Below are 25469 nucleotides of genomic sequence, written 5' to 3'. Positions count from 1 at the left end.
ACGCCGGATGCCCTTCCTGATGCAACCCACTGCATTCCCTTTCCCCTATTCCACTTAAATGCTTTCCCCATCTTCACCTGTTTTTCCATCAATTGCAGGTGGTGCAATAATAAATGTATCAAAGTACTGAAAGCTGCAGCCACCCCATCATCTAACTCTCCTCCCACCACTGCCATCACAACCTCACCCAGCGAGCTACTGTAGGTGTCCAATTCACATTTCTAGTTACTTTTGCCTGAAAGGTGAAAACAAGGTCATTCTCCTTCATGGGATCATGATTACAATTTTAGCAAAGCAAGACTAAGTGCTGATACAATAAAAACAAGACCATTCGAAATTGAAACTATGTTTATAAACTGTTAATAGTGTCATTTTCCTGGGTTTATTTTGTTTTAATAGTGTATCTCAGTGATAGGGACATTCAGAGCTTATAAACAAGAACAGACATTGCAGTAATATACTAGTTTTGTTTTTTATCTTTTTTAATAACATTAATCTCTGCAATTTGTTTGTAACACGCAATAACAGTTGAGTAGTAAGAAAATAAATGCCAGGGAAAGACTAAAGCAGAAACTGCTGTGTCAAGTTCTGGCACTATCATCAAATCCTTTTCTAAAAATTAATGTTGGCCACCCTTATCGGTTTCCTCACCCCGACTATACCCTTTCAAGATCTCAGTACTCATACATCTCTCTCAATCCTTGGTTGCAAACACTACATCTTTTTTTCTCCATTCATTTGTCCTTTCTTATCCTTGATGTTGTTGCTGTTGTTGTCCTAATTGTCTCTCTATTTATATTTATTTAACAGTTATAACTTTTAGACTGCAGGGACAGAAGAATTTCTCCTATGGGGATCAATAGTTTACTTTATCTTACATCACAACCTATAACATGGCTGTTCTGAAACTGTCAGTGGGCTATTATTTTTCCTACTTAATGAAGTGAATAATACTAACATATGGTGTTTCGTTCATAGTGTGTGTGTGTATGTCGCTGTAGTGCACACCTTCTTAATAAAACTTTCAAAACTAAAAATGTATCAAGCAGCTGTTTACCTTTCCACACCTATCTAATGGCAAATGGCAGGACTCTTGTACAGTTCATTAGACAGATTCCTCAGATTAAATGTACATAAAAAAAAACTAACAGTAGGCTTTAAAACAAATTAAAACGATTTTGCTTCTCATTAGTTTTTGATAATTGTTTTTAATCTTTGAAAACTGCAGTACAATTCTCAGACAATAAAATCCTACTATGAACATTGAAAAACCATCAACATGGTGTTTTAGAAATAAGTATAAGAACTTTTTTTTTAGTTGAGATGAATCTCCACCTTTAAAACAAACAAAAAAAAAAATCTCAAAAAATGTCAGACCTTTCTAATAATTAAGTAATAACTTATGTTCTTTTTTCCCTCCAACCCTCAGTGCAAATATGTCAAAAACAAACTGAAAAGGCAGGGGTCAGGGGTAACATGGACTGTCCTTGGGAACAAAACAATTAAATTCTCTCTGTATGACAAGATTCTCTTAGGCACAAACAAGTACTTAAGCTTTGTCTACTGAGCCCTTGGCAGTTCACTCTTTCACTGAGAATGTCCCTTTTCTCCCTCTTTCACTTTCTCCTTTTATTTCTTTCCTGAAGTACACGTCACTGCGCTGCTTGCACACATAGTGCCCAGGGGAGGACAGAGTGTCGCCATGGGAACAACGCCTCCGTCTGCTCTTTTATCAGTCGACGCTGTCAAGTGCTTCTGAAATGTGGGCGGCTGCGTACTTTAACCGGAAGCCACCTGCAATGAAAACACCAACACAAGCAGCCACGTGCACACATGCATCCACACACACGGGGAGGGGGGGATACGTGGTCAGTCGAAGGCTGGAGAACCCGGCTGTGTTCATTAGCAGGGGGCATACAGGAAAACGGAGGTGGTCAGGTGATTGCTAGTAACTGACCCCAGTTTGGTCAGTTTCTGTGCGTCACCTGGCTACAGGGGGTGAACCGTCATCCGGGCTAAACCACTGCCGCTATTATTTTCCCCTCTTCGCGGGCAGCAATGACAATAGCTGACCCCTGCCCGTTTGGAAAACCTGTAGACTGCCTTATTTTCACTTTGCCTTTAGATGGACTGTTCCTAAGGTAAAAGGGCAGAAATGACTACAACTTCCTCTGGGCCTCCGTCCACCAAACATTTTCTTCTTGACACCAGGTTGGTCTTCTGAAAAATACCTTGCAGAAGGAGCTCTTTGAAGGGGAGGAGGGATGATGGTGGCAGGGAAATACTATCTTAAAACCGAGACAAACCACTGTTCTGTGGAGGATCAGAGGGAATCTTGTGGTAAAGATGAAAAGATTTCCTCACCTTTGTTGAATATGTAAGGATTAACTATTTGCAGAATAGTCCCACGCTCCTTATAGTGTAGGTGAAGGGCTGGGTAAAATGGACAAAAAAAACAAAACAAAACAGCATTTTGGCCAAAAGTTTAAACATTTTTCAACGCCCTCTGTCTACACAGAATGTCCTTGGTGTTAAAATAGATGCTTAATTCCTCATTTCACCGCTGAGGTTTGAATCATCATTCCACTACAAACTTTCCCACTGCAAAGAATTAAAAAAAGAAAAGAAAAAATCCTTTGGTGGACACAGGCCCAGTGTGTCTGACTCCATGTAAGTTAGACAGAGTCAAACTCTGATTTACCCGATTACCTGAGTAACCAGGGTGAATTTGGAGTTTAAACCGGTCAATTCTTTGACCCTCTGTTTGCAGCTGCATCTCTCTTTCTCTGAAGACTTCTGGTTTTGGTTTGTAGCGCAGAAACATTAACCATGGAAAAGAGGCCTACACACACAGTGCCGGTTCACTTTAGGAAAGCTAATAGTTTCCTCTGGTTCTCTTGATTCCATATACTTGCATTACCTTGTTGTGTGGAGTCTATGGAGGGCTGGTTGCATTCGTGAGCGTAGTGTCCACTTGCTCCGCAGTTATAACACGACACATTACCGTTCTTCTTGTTGACGCCTCCGCCCCCTGGAGTAGCTGTGGGCAGCATCCCAAGGTGATTGGGATAGACCTGCTGGTACATGCGCTGACAGAACGATGCTGCTGGGGCCATCTGCTGCTGGAGGCTGTAGTTTGCAGCGGCGGCGACTGCCACCGCCGTAGCCTGGGTGCTGAGCATGTGTGAGGGCACATCGGCATGGCTAGGAGAGTGAGTGTGGAGGGGGCCGTAGGGAGGCGGAGCAGTTGGAAAGAAAGTGGGCAGAGTGGCAGCACCGTTGGCCTGGTGAGGAGGATGGGCCTGGGTGAGGTAGCTGTTACTGCAAAGGCTCGGGAGTTGAAAGAGAGGCCCCGTAACACTGAACATTTGCCGCGCTGCCATCTGATGGGCGGGGAAGTACATGGGTCCTTGACAACCACTGACGCCGTTGTTGCTACCGTCACTTCGGCCACCGCAGTTGTTGTGACAGCCACATGTCCCGCAGCCGAGCGGCTGCTGCTGTGCCGTCGCAGGCTGCTGGGGGGTCACCTGCTGTTGCGACTGTTGATGAGTGATGGGGTTGCCAGGAGCCACGGGGGCACTTCCACAGGTGGCACTGATATTACTGTAGGATATACAGTCACTGTGCGCGGTGCTGTGAGTAAGGGCCGGGCTTGGACTAGGACCGGGTCCAGGTGTGTGCGTGGGCACAGCCGGAGGAATAGCTGCTTGGACATGTCCGGGAGATGCAACTATTCCAGGGCCTGCGGGGGCTCCGACGTTGGCCATGACAGAGGTCTGGGCAGGGGGCAAAGGATAAGAGGATGGCATCCCAGATGGTAATTTTAAAGCAGGGTGCTTGAGGTGAGGCGGCTCCACCAGTGGTAGAGAGGAGGCGGCGCCGGCTGGGTCCTGACAAGGCAGAGAGGGCTGAGGAGAAGAAGGGTAGGATGTGGAGCCAGGAGACATGACACTGCTGGCTCTCAAAGGAGCTTGGGATGAAGCCGGCGGGGCCGTCTGAGTGGAGCTGCTACCTGACCCTGAATCAGGACCAGCTTGGTTGTGAGTCAAAGCGGTTTTGAATCTTGGAACTAAAGGCTGCACCGCTACACTTCCCGATGGAGGGAGGCCAAGAGGTGACAGCCCAAAAGTTGGTAGTATGTCTCTTTTCTCTGGGTCTCCGGGTCCTGGTATGACTGGAGGCACCAGGGGCAACTGCATCACAAGTGGTGTGGCGGAGGGCTTCCGATCAGGAACAAGGCCTTGGCTGGGAGGGGGGGCCATTGGGTGGGGAGGCTCTGTGGCCCCATTGGGGAGCACATAGGGCAAAGAATGCATGAAGGAAAAAGGCAGGAACTCTGTGCTGGTCTCTGGGCCAGAGTGGCTGTTCGATGAAAGTGCGTGGATGTTGAAAGCTTCCCCCACCGCAACTGACTGAGTCGGATGGGTGAAGAACATGTTGGGGCCCGGACCTTTGCTGGAGTCGTCAGAGGGGCTGTCAGTATCTGACAGTGACAAAAGTGACACACAAAGAAATCCTAAGTCACAATTTGGATTTTTTTTTTTGCAGATACAACATCTTAGCTTACCAGGGCTGATTACAGACTAACAATCCAATCAAGCAGTATCCTGTCATCTTTCTACGCTCCCTTCACGGTTTCCTTCAGCAGAACTGATTAAGGTAAATGACTGCCTTTTCTTACTCCTTTTCAGTTTAAGATTTCATCCTGTTAAAAAGGAGGATTTTCCGCACTTCTCACCTAATTTCTGTGTATGGGAAAATTGTTAGGTCTCTTTGACAACAGTAAGCATGGTGGCCTGTTCTTTATGAAAAGTACCCTGAGGTAACGACACAATTAAGGTAATGCTGGGTCAATAACATTACTGTTTAAGCATCCCAAAGTGGCTAATAGGAAAACTTTCAGAATCGCAAAGCCAATATCCAATTGTGAAGTGATATTTGCACCACCTTTGTTGTTGTCATCTCCACTATCCAGGCTTTCGGCTCCTCTGTGCTGAGGACTTGATGGAGAGCTGGAACTTTCTGATGAGGTTTCGCCAAATGTGTCTGGACCAGAACCCCCATCTGTAATAACATCTGAAAGTTACTGTGGAACGTCCAGGCTATAGAGGGCTCTTTTAGACGGCCCTATAAACATGAAAATATTTATATAACTTAATAGTGTAGGTTTCACTATGTTTAAAAAAAAAACTTGTAAGTCATGTTATAACTGATCAAATTCTGTATGTGTATGCATTTTCAAAAATTGTTTTATATGGAGTATCTTCTTCTTTCGTCTTTTCCCTTCAGGGGTCGCCACAGCAAATAAACTTTCTCCATCTAACCCTATTCTCTGTATCCTCCTCTCTCACACCAACGTAATTAGATCTGTGAACTAGAAGTACATTATACATACACTTATCAGCCATTATACTGCGACAACTGAAAGGTCAGGAAAAAGTGGATATCTACTGACTATGGCACCTTCCATTTGTGTTTGGGGGTGGGGGAGGGAGAGAGCAAGTGAGCACTGTCTGTACAGCTAATGTGCTGGAGGCACGAAAATTGGACTAGCAGATAAAGAACTCTTACCCCAACTAAGTTGTGATGGTGAACAGCTGCATTAGACCACCATTAAACCTGTATTGTAAGGTTTCTTTCATTCACTTCTTCATACCTCTTAAAAAAAATACTACTGGTAAAGTATATCTAATTACTCACAATGGACCAATGGACACCCACCTTTCTTTTGTGGGTAGGCTGCTGGTCCAAAACTACCGTTGGTTATGAAAGCAGCTCCCTTTCCTTTGTCCCTATAAACAAATGGAGAAACAGCAGGAATGGTGATCAGCATGAATTGAAGCAGCTAAAGTAGTTGATCCTAAGAGCTTGTAGAAATGGGGAAAATACAACATTTTCTGAAAACCGCTGAAAGGGAAATGACTCTGTTCTAATTAGCACCGCTTAGCTGAGACACTGTGGACACAAGCTGAAAATGCTACACGTTTTTTTTTAATCAGCATGTACAAATATAATAGAATGAATTTATACGGGTGCCCGCCTTATTTGGATAACAGAGAACCATTTTGCTTTCTTAGCATAATTTACTCTGTATTTTACAACCTGCCTCCCATTCTCATTCACTGCCACACAAAGACAGGAGCAGAGCTACTAGCTGCTTGTTGTCAACAAGCTAGTGGAGCAAATGATCATCCATATACAATTGATATTTTTCCAAAAATGCGAGTCTTGTCCGGTCAAAATGCATTAGCTCCATTTAGGGAAATACCACTGACTCAGAGAGACCTCTGGGTAATTCAATTAAACTCAAAAAGCAGCCATATCTGTGTCAGTATACACAGATTTGAAACATTCTCATAATCATTATTATCATCATTCTACTGATGATTCATTTTAGTACCCTGCGTATACCCTTTTCTCTTTCTAACACGTTTCTAAATAACAGGGTTTGACAGGTTATCAAAGCTAGATTTTAATTTCTTACTCTATTGGGGACAAAGCTTTGATTTTACAGCTTTTGCAAGCAGAGAGAATTTAAAATGGAAGAAGTCCTTGGAACTGTCCCTAGACTTACCTGTCCGCGGCAATAAGTCTGCTCTTGGTTTTAGCAGCCGGGTGACTCCTCTTATCCATGTTCAGGTGCTATGAAAAAGGGTGTAAACAGATCATCTTTCAGTAAAGAGGGCTTGTCTTCAAAAAGTCAGTGTATGACCTGCACAAGTTATTGTAGGGACTGGCGTGTGAAGTGTACAACACGGCCACTGATTTAAATAAGGCCCACAGGTCTTTGATAACTAAAACTTTAACTAGCAATTGTGAACATGTCCAGAACTCTAACTTGTACTGGTTCTTTACTGTATAGTTAATCATAAGACCAGCAGCCACTGGGGAATTTCAAAAGAAAAAACAAATTATCTGCTTCCTCCCCAAAGGCACTTTTTAAATAGAGCTAATTTGGAATTATGGTGTGTTCAAAATGATTCAATCCCCACAGGACGAAATGGGGAAAAAACTATATGGGCAAGAAACACTCTTGAGTCATGTCCAGAAAGAGTTCTTCTGCGTTGGAAATAGCTCCTAGTGCAGATTGAATGACGTTATCTCTTACATATTTGCTTATAAACAATCATTCCAATATAACTGCAACAGGAAATATCTTATTAATTTGAATTGCTAGGAGTCTGAGATGGGGGATAGTTTAGTGATAGTCTGGTTAACAAAGTGCACGCTTGGGTCCTTACCCCCCCCCCCCCCCCCCCACACACACACACACACACACACAAAACTATAAAACACAAGACACTGTACTGGGACAGAAAATGGAAAATCTGGAGGAGTTTTACCTCAATTATTTGCGCTCTCTTGAGCGTAAGGTGAAAGTCAGTGATCTGGTGTTTTGTTTTTTGTTTTGTTTTTTATCTGTGATGCTTTCAAAAAAAAAGAGGTGAATTTAGAGTAACTTTATGACATCTTGTATCGTTTTATTTTGATCTGCACCTGCATAATCTAAATGAATGTCAGAACCAGGTTACCAGAAGTCACTTTTATAATAAATGTTATTTGCAATGTTTGGAGGTTCTCAGTCTTCCAGGTCATCGTTAATCCTTATCAATAATGTCTTAACATGGCAAATGGGACTTATTTTCTTCTCTTAAAGACGTTTCACCTCTCAACTGAGAGGGTTATTCAGACAGTGTATAGTTTTCTGTATATAACTGCTTGGGTTGGGGGCATGTTTAAGTTGAGATGGCTTGTTGTGTAAATGAGAGAGTTGTTTTGCAGAAAGTAGGTTGAATGGGATTGTTGTGTTAATGTGGATTTCATTCGGCGGAACAAAAGGTACAACTTCTAGGAACTCACCTGTATTACAATTTGAATACGTACTTGTACAGTTCAAGTTTGGATTACGTGAACAAACCAAAGGAAGATGGCCAATTTTTCATCCCAATACAGATCAATACACACAAATCAGATATATCTGTACCTCCCAAACCATCCGGGAACACCCACCACCATAACCAGAGCCTGGTGAGTACCACCTGAACCTCGGTCTTAGTAATCTAATGAGTATCAATATAGACCAGTTCCCAACCCTTACAGTTACTGTATATACCAAAAACTCACCACAGTCCATTTGAAAAAGCCTCTCAAATGAAAGGTACAATGTCTTCAAGGGAAGAAATCAACCCCATTCTCGCAGCAACTCCACAATCCATCAACAATAATAAAGTGAAAAATTGTTTACTGAAAGTTCTTCAAACTAAAGAGCAGGAATCTTACTTAATCAATGACTGCTGTTGGAAAAAACTGGATAAGGATTCAACAAAGCAACTTTTAAAAACTAAATGGAACAAAAGAAGTGTAATAATTGTTTTGATGGAAGTCATTACAGTGAAAGGTCACCAATGTCGTGGTGATTCATGAGTTAAAGAGTCAGGTCATTTTGAAAACACAAGAATAGTGAAGTTTTGTGAGAAAAGTAAGTGTGCCATTGACAGTTGAAACAACCTGCCCATAATTCTGCTCAGCTATTTAACCTCACCTTCCTCCTTTCCACTGGACCTCCTAACTCGGCAGCATGACCTCGTCGACTCTCTCCCTGGGGACCTTTGGCACTAGAAAAATCAGAGTGCAGAGTGTCTTTTTATTCATTAGCCTTCATTTTCTTTTTACTAGTCTACATCCTTGAGGCACCACCTTATTGTGGTGGAGGGGTTTTCGCATCCCAGTAATCATAGGCGCTAAATTGTTTGGGGTCTGGTAGGGTCATCCAAAGCAAGCATGTGCCGGGTGAGAGACATGAAAAAGCCTGTCCCAGAAGACCCCAAAGATGAAAAATAAAAATGGATCTGGTTTCATCTTTCCCTGGGGGTCAGATGCAATGTGAGTCGGACTGTGGTCGAAGTGGGGGACCTTGGCAATCTGATCCTTGGCTGCAGAAGCTGGCTCTAAGAACATTGAATGTTACCTCTATGATGGAGAAAGAACCTGAGTTGCTATGCGAGGCTAAGGGGTCCCGGCTAGCTTGGCCGGCTTACCTTGATACACAGCTTGGGCTTTGGAACCAGGCCTCGTGAGAGGGGTTGGACTTTTTTCCACTCTGGAGTTTCCCCAAGTATGAGGCGCCGGGCAAGATGGGCATAATGATTGCCCCCAACTTGGTGCCTGTATGTTAGGCTGACACGCCCTCCAATGAGGAAGCAGAGTGGGGGGACACTGAACCCCAAACTGCTACTCTCCTGACGGTGTTCTTTAGCTGCGCATGGGAGTTTACTCAACCAGTCTCCATGTGTTTTGTGGTCCAACCATGTCCTGTGCGGTATCCAGTGGGGGGTACTCCAGGAGTATGAGGTACAACATTGTAATATGGGCTGTTTGGTTCTTGTACAATAGGTGTCAGAACATGGTTCAAATTGCCAGTGGGCCAGATTAGTTTCAAGTGAGGTTTGAACTCCACCAGGACTGCCCTTTGTCACCAATTCTATTTGTAACTTTTATGGACAGTTTCTAGGTGTAGCCACGTGTTGAGGACATCCGGTTTGGTGCCCTCAGGATTGGGTCTCTGCTTTTTGCTGATGATCTGGTTCTGTTGGCTTCATTGGACTGTTATCTCCAGCTCTCACTGGAAGAGTGACCCCGCGACCCAAAACCAGAGAGGTCGTAGAAGATGGATGATCTAACTTGTCTTGCTTAAATACTTTAACACAGGCCAGATCACAAAAACAGTCTACTTACGTTTGACAAGGAGTCTTGTTTCCATGCTTCTTCTTATAGCCCTGGTTGTGCATCTTCAAATCTGTGCATGCAATATAAAGAAATAAGGATTTCTTTCACATTAACAAAAATGGGTTGGATTAGATTATTTGATGAAAATACTTGCTTGGTGTGTTTGAATAAGAAAAAGAAGAAAAACCCATTGCATTTTTGCAAGCAAACTATTATTGTGTTTTATTCTTTTAACTTATTTTGTTATGCAACTTAAAACTATATAATATTATGCTTATATAATCAGTCCAGAGACTATGAAGAAACTGTTTGAAAAACACAAAACAAAACTACAGATAGCTCTCTCTCACTAATGCAGAAATAAAGTTTATTTAATTCCCCTGTGTAAGGTTGTTTTTCATCTTGATACCATAAGTGGAAAATATAAAAAAAGAACAGATACAAAAGCAAGTTACTTGAATTAAAATATTGTGACCTTTGGATTTTATGTCAGTCAGCACTTTTTTGATGTGGCTTTATCAATGTGGTTGTCGATAAAACTGGTAAAGTGTTTTTAATTACGAATGACCTTTGCTGAAAATTACCCAGGAGTGAATATGTGTCCACAACAGTAACACCAGATTCATATAATCCCTTTGTCTATATTTTTGGCTTACATGTGGCTGAAATAGAGCTAGTAATAAAGGACCAGTACACATCCTTGCCAAAGTGAAACCAGCCAGACTATAAAATGCTCTAATGGTACTTTACTGTCTTGAAGTTGGTCCAGCAGAGAGTGCTCGTGTGTCAGCAACCCTCCGCCCCCAATGTCTCTTCCTGTATATTGAAGAAATAATAACTTGATAGGCCTAAACTAACTCCATGGGGCAAAGCATTACGTTTAAGGATTTTAAATTTCTGAAAGTGTACTGGCAATGATTGTGATATTGATGATTATAAATTCACCAGTGATGACTTTTGATTCAAGTATTCAAACAACAAACAATAATTTCTGCAATTAAAGGTAGACACAGAGTCACTTGATCATTCCTGACTATTTGTACAAAATATAGGGGAAGGTCTTAAAAGACAGGAAATAGCTAAAAAAAAAAAAAAAAAGAGAAAAAAAAGTGTAATCAATTAATTCATTAACTAATAGCAAACACACTGACAGGGCAGGACACAGTGCTCCAAGCAATGAATATTAATAGCTTAAAAACAGTGCTAATGTAATCCCTGTTCTGTTTATAGTAAAAATGAATCATAAATATACCAATGTGATATGAATTTAAAAATAAATCTAGCAGTGTTTCCACAATGATGAAATGTCAGGAACCCTTGAGTATATAAAGTTTAATGTAGTTTACTGTTTATGTTTATGTTTATGTTTAAATGTAACTCGCACTCCAAGGCTTCATATAACATTAATAGGCCACTGGACACTGAGTTTTACATTACAAATCTTTTTTTTTTATTATTATTTTAATCCAATACCTGTTGTTAAAAAAAAAAAAAAACATCACTCTACAATAAATTAATTCAGGTTTTCATTTTTTGATGACTGTTGAATTACAGTCTTATTCGTAAAAATGTCAATGTGACATTTAGTATATAATAAAATAGTAATAGTATCCAATATCTAGTTAGATTTTAGCACTGATATAATGCACACAATCACACAAGAATTAGAGCCATACTGAGTATGAACCTACCACAAACAAGCCTTGCAGCTTTGACACTATTAGCATGTCAAAAAGCACACTATCTAACATCATAACTTCACTAAGTACTACTGCACGTTACCTAAAAAAGGAGTATTTTCATGTAATTAATTTCATGGAGTCATCTCTGTCCATCCAGTCAATTATTGAGATGATTGTGATACTGATTTTTCGGGAGTCTTAGCAATCCGTTATAACAGGGCCAAGCTGAGAGAGCTGTTCTAGTTAATGCCTGTGAAGGTTCTCAGTCATCCAGGTCATGATTAATTCTTGTCAAAATCTTCTTGTAGCAACTGGACTTGATTTTATTAACTTGAAGACACTTTAGCTCTCTGATTTTGACAAGAATTAGCTCCAGTTAGTAAGATTACACTCACTTTGCCTGCTGAAACAATTGGCTCTCATTCACTAATTGGACATGCTGTCCAGGATTTTGCCAACTTTGCTGCTTCAAATTCGTTATCTGTCAGACAAATAGTGGCTATTACTGCAGACTCACCTTCCTCTTGACTGGAGGCATCAGAGCAATCTACTTGGTATGCTTTTCCCAGCTGACAGTGGCCTACAAAGAGAAATAAAAAATGGTTTTAGATAAGTAAATCTTGGGAACAGAAGTTGTTACTACAGCCATATAAGTTGGACTGAACACCTGCGGGTTACTACCTCATACCATCATTATGCCTAACTGCACATCAATGGCCCACATGACACATTTTCGTCAACCATACTAACTAGGGCCTTTCAAACATATGGACTGCTTGTAATAGAATATCAGAACAGGAGTGATCGTGCATTAATCAATCAAATTGCAACTTGGTTTCGTGATGGAAAAATGCAATTTATACCAGAAATATACGAAGTTGGCAAAATGTGAGAGAAACTATTTGTTTCTTAAATGCATCAATGCAGTGTTGACTTTTCATAGCTTTTGCTCTGGGTTACTTGGAGAATATCCCATCTGAAAAAAAAATACTGAAAAAAGGACTTAGTACTTACATCGGCAGCTAGTATGTTTTGCAGAGTAACTGGAGTCAGAATTGAAGAAGCTGCAGACCTTTCTCGTCTGTCTGAACAACGGAGGGGCAGACAAGAACCTTTCCCTATGGAGAAAAGGATTGGTGAAAACCGATATACTAAGGCATAGCTCTTTGTCCCTCAGAGGTACACGATATGGCCAAAAGTATTTGCTCACCCATACAAATAATCGGCATCAAGTGTTCTAATAACTTCCATGGCCACAGGTGTATAAAATCAAGGACCTAGGCATGCAGACTGTTTCTACAAACATTTGTCAAAGAATGGGTCGCTCTCAGAAGCTCAGTGAATTCCAGCGTGGATCTGTGATAGGATACCACCTGTGCAACAAATCCAGTTGTGAAATTCCCTCCCTCCTAAATATTCCACAGTCGACTGTCAGCTGCATTATAAGAACATGGAAGTGTTTGAGAATGACAACAACTCAGCCACATAGTAGTAGGCCACGTAAACTGACGGAGCAGGGTCAGCGGACACTGAGGAGCACGGTGCAAGGTCGCAAACTTTCTGCAGTCAATCACTACGGACCTCCAAACGTCATGTACCCTTCAGATTCACACAAGAACAGTGTGCAGAGAGCTTCTTCAAATGGGTTTCCATGGCCGAGCATCTGCATCCAAGCCACACATCACCGAGTGCAATGCAAAGCGTTGGATGTAGTGGCGTAAAGCACTCCACGACTGGACTCTAGAGCAGTGGAGACACATTCTCTGGAGTGACGAATTGCGCTTCTCCATCTGGCAATCTGATGGACGAGTCTGGGTTTGGCACTTCCCAGAAGAATGGTACTTGTCTGATTGCATTGTGCCAAGTGTGGAGTTTGGTGGAGGGGGGATTATGGTGTGGGATTGTTTTTAGCTGTCCCCTTCCTTTTCCAACATGGCTGTGCACCAGTGCACAAAACAAGATCCATAAAGACATGGATGACATCTGGTGCGGATGCACTTGATGCACTGGCCTGCACAGAGTCCTGACATCAACCTGATAGAACACCTTTGGGATGAATTAGAGTTGAGATTGAGAGCCAAGCTTTCTCGTCCAGCATCAATATGTGACACGACAAATGCGTTTCTGGAAGAATTGTCAAAAATTCCTATAAACACACTTATGAACCTTGTAGACAGCCTTCCCACAAGAGTTGAAGCGGTTATAGCTGCAAAGAGTGGAACAACATCGTATTGAACACTATGGATTAGGAATGGGATGTCACTTAAGTTCATATGCAAGTCAAGGCAGGTGAGCAAATACTTTTGGCCATATACTGTATATTATACACATAGGGGTTTGGAGGGTTGTGGGGCGCAATGACGATTTAAGAGGGTCCACCAGTAAACCAGGGACTGAACTTAATTCTAGTAGGATTGCCCCATGTGCTACAAAATACTTTGGTCCTTGTAAGAGTTAACCCTAGTGCTCACTGTTGAAAATAAAACAGTGTCAACTTGTAAGCTGCTTCTCTTAAAAAAAAAATGGTTGGTCAGTAGCACTGTAAGGATGAGACAATGTTTCTTCTTATTTATAGACAAATGAAACCAAAATCAAGGTTTTTGATTTACATTTTGGCAAGCGAGGGTTCAAATATCACAGGGCATAAGTGAGCTAAACAGAGAAAAATTGGTAAAGACAATATAATTGAATGAATGTGAAACTTAAATAATTTTCAGAAACAACCAGACAGTCAGTGGATTGTCATCTATGTTTTCGGTTTTGCTCTTGTTGTCAAGTCCTACAAACTAAACAAATACTCCACTTGTTTTGCAAACATAACCCTGTTAAGCATTCTGAACAAAGAATGCAGGCAAGACAGCAGATTGTATAAAAAATGTGATCCAAAAGCCAAAAAATGCAGTACAGGGATCAAAATATGGTTAGGTAACATTGGCAACTTTGTGTCTTTTAAGGTAAAATGCTTAGCTATTCTAACAATTATCCATTTATGGTTACCTTTTGCAATAAGGAATAGTTTCAGCAAATACTGATCACAATTCCTTGATTTAAAAGGTCCAAATTTTAAGACCTCAACAAAAATGTTGTGCGAGTGTACAATTTTATTATATCTACTCTGTGAAGCACATTCTTACCATATATGGCTTGTTTATCCTCCCTAATTGCAGCAAAAATAGGTTGAAGATTGAGTTTAAAGAGTCTTTCTGCATAAAGGTAGGTCTGCCTGAAAAATTATTACGTCTTCCATTCAGGACATCTGCATGATCTATTTTGCCAGGGTTACTGAAAAGAATGCTCATGTTCCATGGGGACCTTGTATCATGTCAAAACATTTTCTCTAAACATAAACATAAACATAAACATACAATGTCAAAAAGCCAATCCCTTGATTCCAATTAGTGGGTGACAAAACAAATTCTGCAAACGCATACCTCAAAAATGACTGTGTACATGGGATCAGTATCAGGATGTCGTTTCTGATGCAAGCTCAGGAAGATAAGTTTCATTCCTCACAGTTTCACTTTACATTAAACGAAACTGATGAACCCAAGTGTGAGTGCATGTGTGCATAAAAGTAGGCCAGCAAGAAAGGGGGCTGCTGACTTAAAATTAGCCTCATTGTCCTTCAGCACAAAACAACTCATTTGTCCATGACATACACACACTCAAGATATTAAGTTATCCTGCGCAACTGCCAGAGCGTTAGCAATAAATCCTAAAACCCAACATGAATATTTCCCACTTACACCATGTTATGCCTTTTATTCATGAAGGTTTAATGTACTGTACCTGAGTTTTTTTTCCACCTCTCTGCTCTCATACTGGTCCCTCTGATTCAAAAGTCTCAGGATGCCCTTCTCAAAGGACTCAGTGCACTCATCTTTAGGAAGCTGGAGTGACAGAAAAAGGAAGAAGTCATTGAAGAGCAGGTAACAATGAGACAGCAGTGCAGACAAACTGATTGCTCACCACCTGTCTTCGCCCTCTTGAAAAACTGATTTAATAGACATAAGTAACTTGCAATCAAACAGAATTTTGCAGAGTAGGGTGTGTTTCAAATTTGAGAAACAACTTGTTTTACCTTGAGAAGGAAGTTCTCAAGTTCCAGATGAGTTTTGGTCACATTAGTCGAGGAAGAGTCTGACCATTTCACCTGGACACAGATCAAGGACATTGATAATGCATTTCACAGACAGAAAGGTCTAGGATAATAAACAAAGAGACTTCGGAACAGACAAGTACACAATATCAACTGAAGTAAATTAATCCTCGGTTGATGGTTAATCGGTCATCTTCGGGTATCAAAGGACTTTAGTTCAATTAATTACTTGTCATTTGCAGAGAAATTGTATTAATAAATAAAATAGTGACACCTTATTCACTAAGTCACTTTTCCTGTTAAATAGGAAAAGTGACTTTCCTATTAAATAGGAAAAGTGACTTAGTGGATAACGATGTTACTATTTTTCTTTGCTCCCCTTAAGAAAGTCAGATTGTTCAAAGATAAATATATTTCTTTTATCATTACAATCACTATTATTTATTGAAACACTGAAGGGTTTAGTAAATTCTAAAGTGGAGTGAGTAATTCAATAAAAACGTAATGTGGGCATTTTAGCTATGTAATAACATTGTGTTACAGCTTGATTATTGAGATATTAAACTACCGGTACATCCAAATATTTACAGGTGTTTTCGAGGGACCACACGAACAATGTACTGTATACAAAAAAGGTAATATTGAAATACAAGCACCGAGAGCCTGATATTGGTTTGCAACACTTCTCGTAAATGATATTCCCTCTTGCCTTTGGTTTGAAATCAAGAGCAGAAACCCTACAAAGACATGCCATGTGAAACCAAATATCTGTCTATGTTCTCCATTAAGAAATCTTAGTAGTGGTCTCATTCAAACTGTTCTCTTAATGTTAGACAACAATAACTTGGTTCTTATTTTTAGCTTCATTTAGCAATATAAAACTTTGAAAGTGTTATCAAGTTCCAATTTTTGCAGGCAAAAAACAAGGGAAGATATCCTGTTTGCCTTTGCCTTTCTTTTAAACATGCTATTAATAAGAGCAACCAAATCCAGTATTTATTACAACAGTGTTTTACCAGATTTTATAATTGCAATATCCTGACAATGACCATGGAGATACAACAACTGGGATGCCAGGTCACTTGGTTTGCCATTTTTACTGTTGATGCAATGTTTGACACAGTAATTGCTGAAAACTGCATTATTCAAATAAGGCATTATAAAGTGAAACTACCAAACTATGAAGCATTTCCTCAATAACAATCTTTGTTTTATTCCCCACACTGATAATGTATCAACAAAAACTTCTTTAAAAATTGTATTTGAAGGACTGTAGGATCAAAAAATAAGCCAGTGGCCCAGTCTCCATTAGTCACAGATTACATTAAATAATCTCAGTGCAAATAAGTCTATACAATGCTCTTATTCCACAGGGGTCCCTCAAATTGTGTTGATCTGGGGTTTGGGGTTTCTATGTGCTTTATTATTGGATGTGGTGTATCTATCAACATCCGCATGTGTGCTGCATATTTGGGTGTGTGCAGCAGGAGTCTGGTCCAGTTAAAACAGATGGAGTGAGACCCATTCATCTCTATGAATGTTGCGTTTTGACAGTCAAGCAAACAGGGATGTTCATCTGTCCGCTCAATCTGTCAAGATATTTTTTTTGTAAATAAGTTGTAAACACTCATTTTATTATGTGCTATTGAAATGGTTATTTTGGGAAGCACTAGATCATTTGAAAAAATACTATTAGCAGCTGATCTGTGGAAAAAGAGGAATAAATAAAATGTCTTGAAAAATTTTACCAACAGCTGACACACAGACCCAATCACAATTTTTTTCTTTATTTACAAAAGAGACCATTCCTATTACTTTAACCAAACTGACATGGTAACTGCCCTGTTCAAATCTACCAGAGTTTAAACCAGGAATGTCGTACAAAGGCTTCCTTCCTGGCCAAGCAGTGAACACAAAACAATGCACTAGATTAACAATGTGATGAGTGCAAAGAACAAGCAGCAGATAACCATCAGAGAGCCACTTGATGCGCAAGCCAACAGCTGGTCTACCCCTGACGTTGTGGATGGAATGACAAACAGACATGTCAAAGTTATCTTTTGCACTAAGGATCAGAGAGCAGCATTAAATATTAATTCAGTAATGATGTACTACCACCAACTTAACAGTGTATAAACTGCAAGTCTGAGGAAACATTTTTCTCTGTAAGTTCACATGTAGAATTCTAGAACTGATTTGACAGAAAGACATGTTTGACCTGTGAAACCCTTTGTATAATTCAACATTTGCAGCAACTGAATAAGAGAACTGCCATTTCAGAATGAAAAATATTAAAATGTCCACACATTAAGATGGTGATGAAGCTGGTATCCATATCCAGGCATGGAATGCTATTTATCAGAATTAAAGTCACATGCTTTGTCTCTCATTTCAACTTGCTTCGTTAAAAATGCAAAACATATTTTGCAGTGGACCCAGTGTACATGTGTTTTTTCACTGTTTTCATGTAAAGCCTTCACATTCTCTTTTCTACAGTGTGATTTTTGCAAAGTGAGCTTATTGTGGGTTTAATCTAGACAGAGATAACTTTGCTACCACCATTTCCCTAACTAGCCATTTTGTACCATTCAAAAAACAGTACACGGGCCATTTCCTGAAGCTAAGAGCACACACACATAGCAAGTATAGCAGCAGAGTTGAAAGGAAGTAGCTTGTCTGGTGCTATTCAACATCACAAAGGCAACTGCAGATGCCAGAGAAACAAGCTAAAACGTTGCCTCTCTTTCAATCACACAGTGGCTCTGTGTTCTCAGGTTACCTACCTCAAAGTTGTATTCCTTGTCTATTCTGGTCCGAAAGATGCCCCTGAGCACAATTCCTTCTATATGCACAGCTGCAAAAGAGTACAGTAACACAATATTGCATTTATTGTGGACAGATGTTGTTTTCAATAATGCTGGACAAGGCACATAAAATACATCAAAAATAAAGATATGAAAACTTGACATATATAGTTTTACTGTATTCTCTTGAGTTTTTGACTCAATTGAGAATAAGGATGAGTTGTTTTAAGTCCAGGGACAAAAGAGGATAGGCTCTGGTTTGTGGATTACTGACGCCTTAACCACCTCCCACAAACCTTCAATTTTGATCCTGTTTGATGGCATGGCTTGCAATATAATAAGGTCAAGAATGGTTCTCTGATTTTAATTTTTTGCTGTCAGGTATTTGCATCTCACATTTCATCGGTGTAATAGAGCTGTCGGTCAGGTAAAACAACACATTTCAATATATGTCACTGAACTCATGGTTAACTGGAAAAAATACATTTTAAAAAAGGCTTTCACATTAATAATTGGTGATAAGCATGGATATTTTCAATTAATACTAAAACAAACCATACTGATGATAATTATCATTATTGTATAGTTTTAATTTCCATTGCTGTAATCAACATCCTGTTGGTTGCTGAAAATAATTTCATAATATGCTCATTCATCTGCCACTGATGTTGTAGAAAATGCAACAAGCTGTTGACATAGAAAATGCAACAAGCTGATGACTCGAGGTTTCCAAACCATTATGCTTTCACAATTGTACACCTAATGTACACCTAGTAACATGTATTATTTACAGTATTTATTTGAGTTATGTTTTTTTTCACCTTCTCTTTGTATTGTCCAGCAGTTGGTGCGTCGGCTCTGAAAAGGAGAATGTGATTCTGTATGTTCCCCCAAACCATGAAGTGGTGCAGGCAAGAAGTCCACCTTCTGGCCCGACATCTCCTGGAAACCATAAAGACAGTTATTTCGTGTGAGTTAGTGGCAGAATGGCGCAGTAAGTTCCCGGTAGTTGATTACTGGCATGACCCACAGCTTTTATAAGATTATGTTTTAGTGTCTTTGAGCCCGGTACCGAGCTTGGCACAACTGTAAAATTAACCACTGAGATGTATGTCACTTTGAAATTAAGTGCATGTTGAATTAATGACTTTGATATTGCAAGTTACTCGGACTGAGTTAAATAAATTGCTGACCAATAAGGACACGAGTGTATGGAAAACATATCTAGTCTTAGCTGCAATGAATTAAAACTACTTAAAATATGAATACATAATATTTTAAATAATCAGTCATTTAATACTCTATCCTCATTTTTATGAAGATCTCAATAACAGCCTTAGTTCCTAAACTGTGAGACAGCACAATTAAGTACATTTCCACAGTGGTTGGTCAGGGGGCCATGGATTCCAATTCACTCCATTCGACACGTGTAAAGGCATGTCAATCCTATTTTACTATGATAAAATGAAAAATCAGTTTATTTTCAAACAGTCTTCTCACTCACAGACCCACTCTCAGTCTTAACCCGCATTTATCGGTGCCAAAGTCCAGATACAGCAAAGCACTCTATAAATGGCATATGAGATTTCATTTAGGGCACGGTACATCTTCACTGAACAAGGCCCCTATTAGCAATGATGATAATGAGACTAGATATCCTTCATGCAAAGAGGGATGTGAGTTCCCAAAGTCCCAGCAAAATATATATCGATGGCTGGAATGCAAAACCTCCTATCTGCAAATTCTTCAATTTGGGGTTTTTGCATTGAATGTTGAGAAATGGGATGGCTCCACATTTTCAGTCTATCTGCAAGATAATCCCGCCCTTTCTTTTGCCATAAATGTCACATGACAAAACTCCTATGTGCACAGTGAAGCAGAAAAAATTAGGGAAAAAAACACTTATCTGCATTGTCAGTGGTAAAAATACATGCTATGTAATTCTAAATTAGAACATATAGTCAGTGAACAATAGAATATTCTTGAATATATTTAACAAAGACCATACTATAATCAAATGAAATGTTTTTTTTATTTCCTGAAAGTGTTTTTCTCAGATAGGAGGTTTTGCAGTCCAGCCATCGATATCTGGGTTTGTCTCTTAACAGAGAATATTTTTCCCAATTCTGTGCAGAGGAATAATGAAACTGCAACAACTTGTCACTCATCTCTTTTCCACCAGATGACACACTGATTTACTATGACAGACATTGAATGATTCTGGAGTGAAAGGCAAATTAGTTTGGCAATACAAGCTACAAGGCTGCCATATGCAATATAAACCAGCGAATTTGTGCAATTGGGAGGGGACTAACTTGTTTCATAAGGTGATGGATATTATAATTTCAGGTTTAAAAGGATCTTTTGAAGATTAAGTAGACTGTGCATACTTGGAGGCAACAGTCTCAATGTGATTAAATGACAGTGGTTGAAAACAATAAAAAATGTACATTTTGGTTAATTGTTAAGCTTCATCTAAAGTTGTTTCCTTTTTTGTGTCACGTCTGCCTTCAAATGCTATCTGCCAATTGGAAACTTTTCCCATACACCCAGTGCTGCAGGCAGCCATTGGGAATGAACATGAGTAAAGAATATGTTAAATGACCATATGCCTCCACACCCCCATACTAAATAGGCAACCAAGCAGTTACTTAATGTGTTACATAACTGTTGCTTAACATGGTTACCAGTATGATGCTATAGTAATTGAAAATGGTCAGTTCAACATGGAATTAAATCCAAGTGGTAATACTTTAGTAACAACCACTAAAAATATGTTTGGAAGACAAAAATTGAGACAAATTCTTTCTTTTTCTTTTTAAGCATAGCTTTTAATTTGCAGTTGGTAACCACAGGTGCCTAGTTTGGACAGAACAGTGACTCAGGAACTGTTCATGTCTAATACTTTTATTCTCCTGAGTACAGCCCTAACCCTAATTACCATGGTTACCAAACAGTTAAGCTCTGTGTCTTCCAAAGCATTCTGTCCCACCTCAAAATGCAGAATAGTCCTCTAAAAATGCCCAGCTAAGAGTGCTTAAGAGCACATGGGAGGAAGTTTTGGTTTCTGTGACACTGAACATAAGTAGAAATAATAAAAATATTGTCACATTGTAGCACACATCCATCAAAGCATTCTCTTGAAATAAAGGCTGAAATTCACAGGGAAAAATAGATTTCTTTCTTTGGAAGCTCATTAAGCTGCTTGTGTTTTGCTGTTATCTTGTTATACTCCCATTGCAAAAAATAACGATTCAGTTCTTGTTTCAGGAGACAATCACTATTGTGGACAAAAAGTTAAACTATTTTTGTTTCAGTACTGCCGTCTAATCTCAATCCAATGAAGAGGAAAGCTTGAAAGAATGTACTTTTTCCTTCATTTCACTTACCCCTCCACTTTATGTGCAGCTGTCCACAGTAAATCAGATTTAAAATATATTGTAACTATTCAAAAAAGGCATTAGTGTTGTCACGACAACTTATTTCCACCAATAATAGGTCTGTAAAAACAGACAGGGACTCATCGTCCTGAAGAACATATGGAGATCATTTGATCATTTGTATCCATTCATCCTGACATATTTCTGACTGAAACTCAAGGACAGAAAAATGGACTGATGAAATGCATTTTGCATCATTTTGATGGTTTTTTTTTTTTAAATACCTGTTTTGTCAAAAAAAATCACATGTATTGTGAGAGCAGAAACCTGGTTCGTGTGTATACAGAAAAAAATCCTTTTTCTGCACACTTTGTGCAGGCCCTCCAGACCTCTCCTGTGTATATGCTCAGCAGCCTGTGTATCATTGATTGACATAGCCAATGTATGTGCTTTAGACACTATCTTTATGCTCATTCAACCTTGCACAGCATTAAAATATGCCACGATTCCTGCAAATCACTAACTTGAAAAGGTCCTGGAAATGTTGACAAAAAGCAAGGGCTGAACGACTTGAATGTGCAGACATGTTTGCAATCAAAATTAAATTTTACATCCCTACAAAAAAAGGAATTCACACATCTAATGAATGCTACATATTCAAACTTAAGAGCTCAAAAGCAAATCATATTGTTCTTCAAATGTCACGGACTGATTATTAAAGATATTTTATAAACTCTCAAAGTTTAATTGCAGTGTACAAAAATTACTTTTGCATAATCATGATGAACTTCATCTGGCTAATTTGCCATCTGGTTTCCCTTACCTATGAGAGATCATGTTATCGACATAAGAAAAATGTTTTCCCATTATCCTAACTAACTATTCAGTTTGTGTGCCTTAGAAGGGAAATAACATCCCTTATTAAAATGATGGTAAACATTTTATTGACATTTGTAGCACAATCAATTCTGCCAAATGGACAATGGTGTTTGAACATAACTGTAATGTTTAATGGTGTGAATAAGACGTTTCAACATATGAAGTAAATGGTATCTTAACTTCGGATTATTTTAACAGACACTTCACTGGAACTATAATCGAGTCCACTTTCATTTAACCAGAAACAAATCTATTTTCTAAACTGCTCCTTTCTGTTATAGACCTCTTGTAGTTGTCTGAGGACAAAATACTGGCACTAACATGTAGAAATGAATTAGAGTTTGGAAAGTCAGAAAAAAGTTTTCAATTAATCTTTGACATCAATTTCACAAATTTACTTGACTCTATCGTAAAACAGAATCTAAGGTCGGGGGTTTAGGGAACATGGCCTGGCCTCAGTCTACTTATTCAGACGTTCAGTGGTCTGAATGAGCAGGTATAACGGTTTAAAATTTAAACTGATATTGTTGTTATCAGCTTGCTATAGAACAAAGGCAACATGTCTGCAGGTTTTTACTTATTTGAAACCAAACGGTTAACTTTCATAAGTGAACTTGCAAACATCGTTGCTCTAGGGCGGCAACACCTGCTGCTCCAGGGGCAAATCACAAGCCCAATAATGAGGGACAGAAGGATGTGGCACAATCAGGACATAACGGTACATTGAAGTGCACCTCAATAAATCCTGAGACATACTGAAAAGTGTTACTAGACCGAGTTAACTTTAGTTTCGTTGCGAATATGGGACAAGCAAGCCATAGTGCAATCCCTTACATTCAAACATGGGTGATGTAACGTTTCGAGACTACGTTCCGAACTTTTAGCCTGTTGCTGGTGAAATGTGTTCACTTGTGTCTGCCCTAAAACAGGTGGCAGCTTCGTATTCTCACTAGGTGCTTAATTTGTTGTTTAGACGTCTATCTAACACATTTGGTGCCAAACAGAAAACAACATTTGTTATTACATGTGTTATCTCTTCGTTTTACTTAACGTAGCGAGTAGCATTAGCCTGCCGTATTACAGAAGAAGCTCTGGTCAAGTTCGAGGCATACGTAAACTCATTTTATGCTACGCCAATGTTGGTAACTTGCATTGCAGATTACCTCTGTCTGTGAGCTCACTCGATGCTGATTTTGACGTCTTTCCTCGGCAATGGCAAGTTCTATTTTGTCAAGCTGCCCTCGCAGCGTCTCCCGTTGGTGGAAGTGGAAAGCAGGGTGTAGAGAGGCCATAGTAAAAAGCAGAGCCAACTGCTCCAAGGGTCCAGTCGCCGTCTCGGTAGCGCAGGTTGACTCTGTCTGTCTGTATACATTCCCGTCCTGACACGGTGGCGAGTGGTGGTGAGCGTCCCTGCAAGTAGGGAGGGAGTATTCATAGTGTTTGTAGAACAAGGCCGGGTCTACATGGCTCAGTATCCGAAATAGTATTCCAGCACATTCCCTGCTGTCAGACCCAAGGAGGGACAGGCTTACTAGTAGTTTTGATTTGACCACAGGGTCAATCACGTCTGTTAAAACCCCCAAATCGCTCGGATTATTAGCCCGAAAGTCAAAGTCCCGTAAAACATGGTAGTCTTTCCGGGCAAGATCCTCCAAATAAGCTCCCAAGAAGCGGAGCTCTAGAGGTTGGCACATATGCATCAGCCCGCACATGAACTCGATCCGTTTAGCGGGGTTTAGATGTAGGCCAAACCATTCAAAAACAGTCTCCTTGTCCAGCTGGGGTGGATACGCTTGAGGTCTAGGCGATTCCTCTGGTCGGTGGGACGCTGAAGAGGGAGACGTCGCTCTGGGAATACGATGGTGCTCCGAGTGATCCAGTGAATCTTCGTCGGCTGTTTGGTCGCCTCCTTCCTCGCCCGTTTTCACTGGTAGCTTCATCTTCAGCATTATCGGCTCTGCGAGAACGGTATCCAAGTCGAACTGACGGATTAATACAACTACATAATTGACATCTTACACCGTTTCGTTTCACCGAAAAGTCACTGCCCGACGTTTAGTTGTGTTCTTGACGTTAGCTTAATGTTTGACGCGGCGAAATCACTGCGGCTTCCACCCCTCGCTACATAACTCTTCTTCGAGATGAAATGGCTACTAACGAACTGTCGAAACACCACCATCTACTGACGTGGAGTGGAAAACAGAGCCACTACGTAAACAACCTTGACATAGTTTTTGGCCATTTTAATTTCTCCGAGTATTTCGTATTTAAGTGATAGAATCAAAACCTTCATTTACTTTGAGGAAATATTGTACCAATTACCATAATATTTCTCAGATGTATTTTGAATCACAACTTTTTTCTAGTTTTAAATTCTTCTCTTCATGAAATTCCCGCAGTGTACAGTATGCCAATGATATTTCAGTTCTTTCCTCAAGTCTTACATTTACAAACCCTGACACTGTTACACCCTTACTTGGTTGAACAAATCACACAGTTCTGGGAGAACAAAAAGCATCCCAGGTTGCATGATGGGGTTTTGTCCCCACCCTGAATCTTCTTCTCCTTTCGGCTTTTCCCTTCAGGGGTTGCCACAGCGAATTAATACTCTCCATCTTACCCTATTCTTTGTATCCTCCTCTCTCACACCAACTACCTTCATATCCTCTCGCACTACGTCCATAAATCTTCTCTTTGGTCTTCCTCTAGACGTCCTGCCTGGCAGCTCCAATTCCAGCATCCGTCAACCAATATATTCACTATCCCTCCTTTGTACATGACCGAACCATCTCAGTCTGGCTTCTCTGACCTTCTCTCCAAAACATCTAACATGTGCTGTTCCTCTGATAGACTCACTCCTGATCCTATCCAACCGGGTCACTCTAAAGCGAACCTC

The 25469-nt window shown here is 40.0% G+C and overlaps 1 protein-coding gene across 2 annotated transcripts; it reads right to left on the bottom strand.

Annotated features, from left to right (window-relative positions):
- Nucleotides 1-754: 754 nt before the first annotated feature.
- Nucleotides 755-24702, bottom strand: zcchc2 (zinc finger, CCHC domain containing 2). 2 transcript variants are annotated; one of them, XM_086160766.1, is made up of 15 exons: nucleotides 23737-24702; nucleotides 19136-19256; nucleotides 18294-18364; nucleotides 15493-15564; nucleotides 15201-15301; nucleotides 12426-12529; nucleotides 11929-11991; nucleotides 9739-9799; nucleotides 8546-8618; nucleotides 6578-6645; nucleotides 5725-5795; nucleotides 4951-5067; nucleotides 2921-4486; nucleotides 2365-2433; nucleotides 755-1794 (listed from the first exon to the last, which is right to left on the bottom strand). In XM_086160766.1, exons 1-15 carry the CDS (start codon nucleotides 24520-24522, stop codon nucleotides 1733-1735), a joined length of 3405 nt encoding a protein of 1134 aa, XP_086016892.1. In that variant the 5' UTR covers nucleotides 24523-24702; the 3' UTR covers nucleotides 755-1732. The 2 variants fall into 2 exon arrangements, with proteins under 2 accessions (XP_086016892.1, XP_086016893.1); XM_086160767.1 differs by lacking the exon at nucleotides 2365-2433.
- Between the last annotated feature and the right edge of the window lie 767 nt (nucleotides 24703-25469).

Source organism: Fistularia commersonii, chromosome 15 (genome assembly GCF_037954325.1).
Source record: "Fistularia commersonii isolate RoL2024-O1a breed Wild chromosome 15, RoL_Fcom_v1.0, whole genome shotgun sequence".
Lineage (NCBI taxonomy): Eukaryota > Metazoa > Chordata > Actinopteri > Syngnathiformes > Fistulariidae > Fistularia > Fistularia commersonii.
Note: the sequence above shows the minus strand (reverse complement) of the source record. Positions and strands in the feature narration are given on the sequence as shown.

What these genes read in the sequence shown, in the direction of transcription:
- zcchc2 (XM_086160766.1), bottom strand. Translation starts at nt 24,522, where the DNA reads ATGCTGAAGATGAAGCTACCAGTGAAAACGGGCGAGGAAGGAGGCGAC. An exon ending in GAGGTGGAAAAAAAACTCAG is followed by an intron (nt 12,530 to 15,200) that starts GTACAGTACATT and finishes TTTTCTCCATAG; the next exon opens with GGAAAGGTTCTTGTCTGCCC. An exon ending in AGCCTACCCACAAAAGAAAG is followed by an intron (nt 5,068 to 5,724) that starts GTGGGTGTCCAT and finishes ATGTTATTACAG; the next exon opens with ATGGGGGTTCTGGTCCAGAC.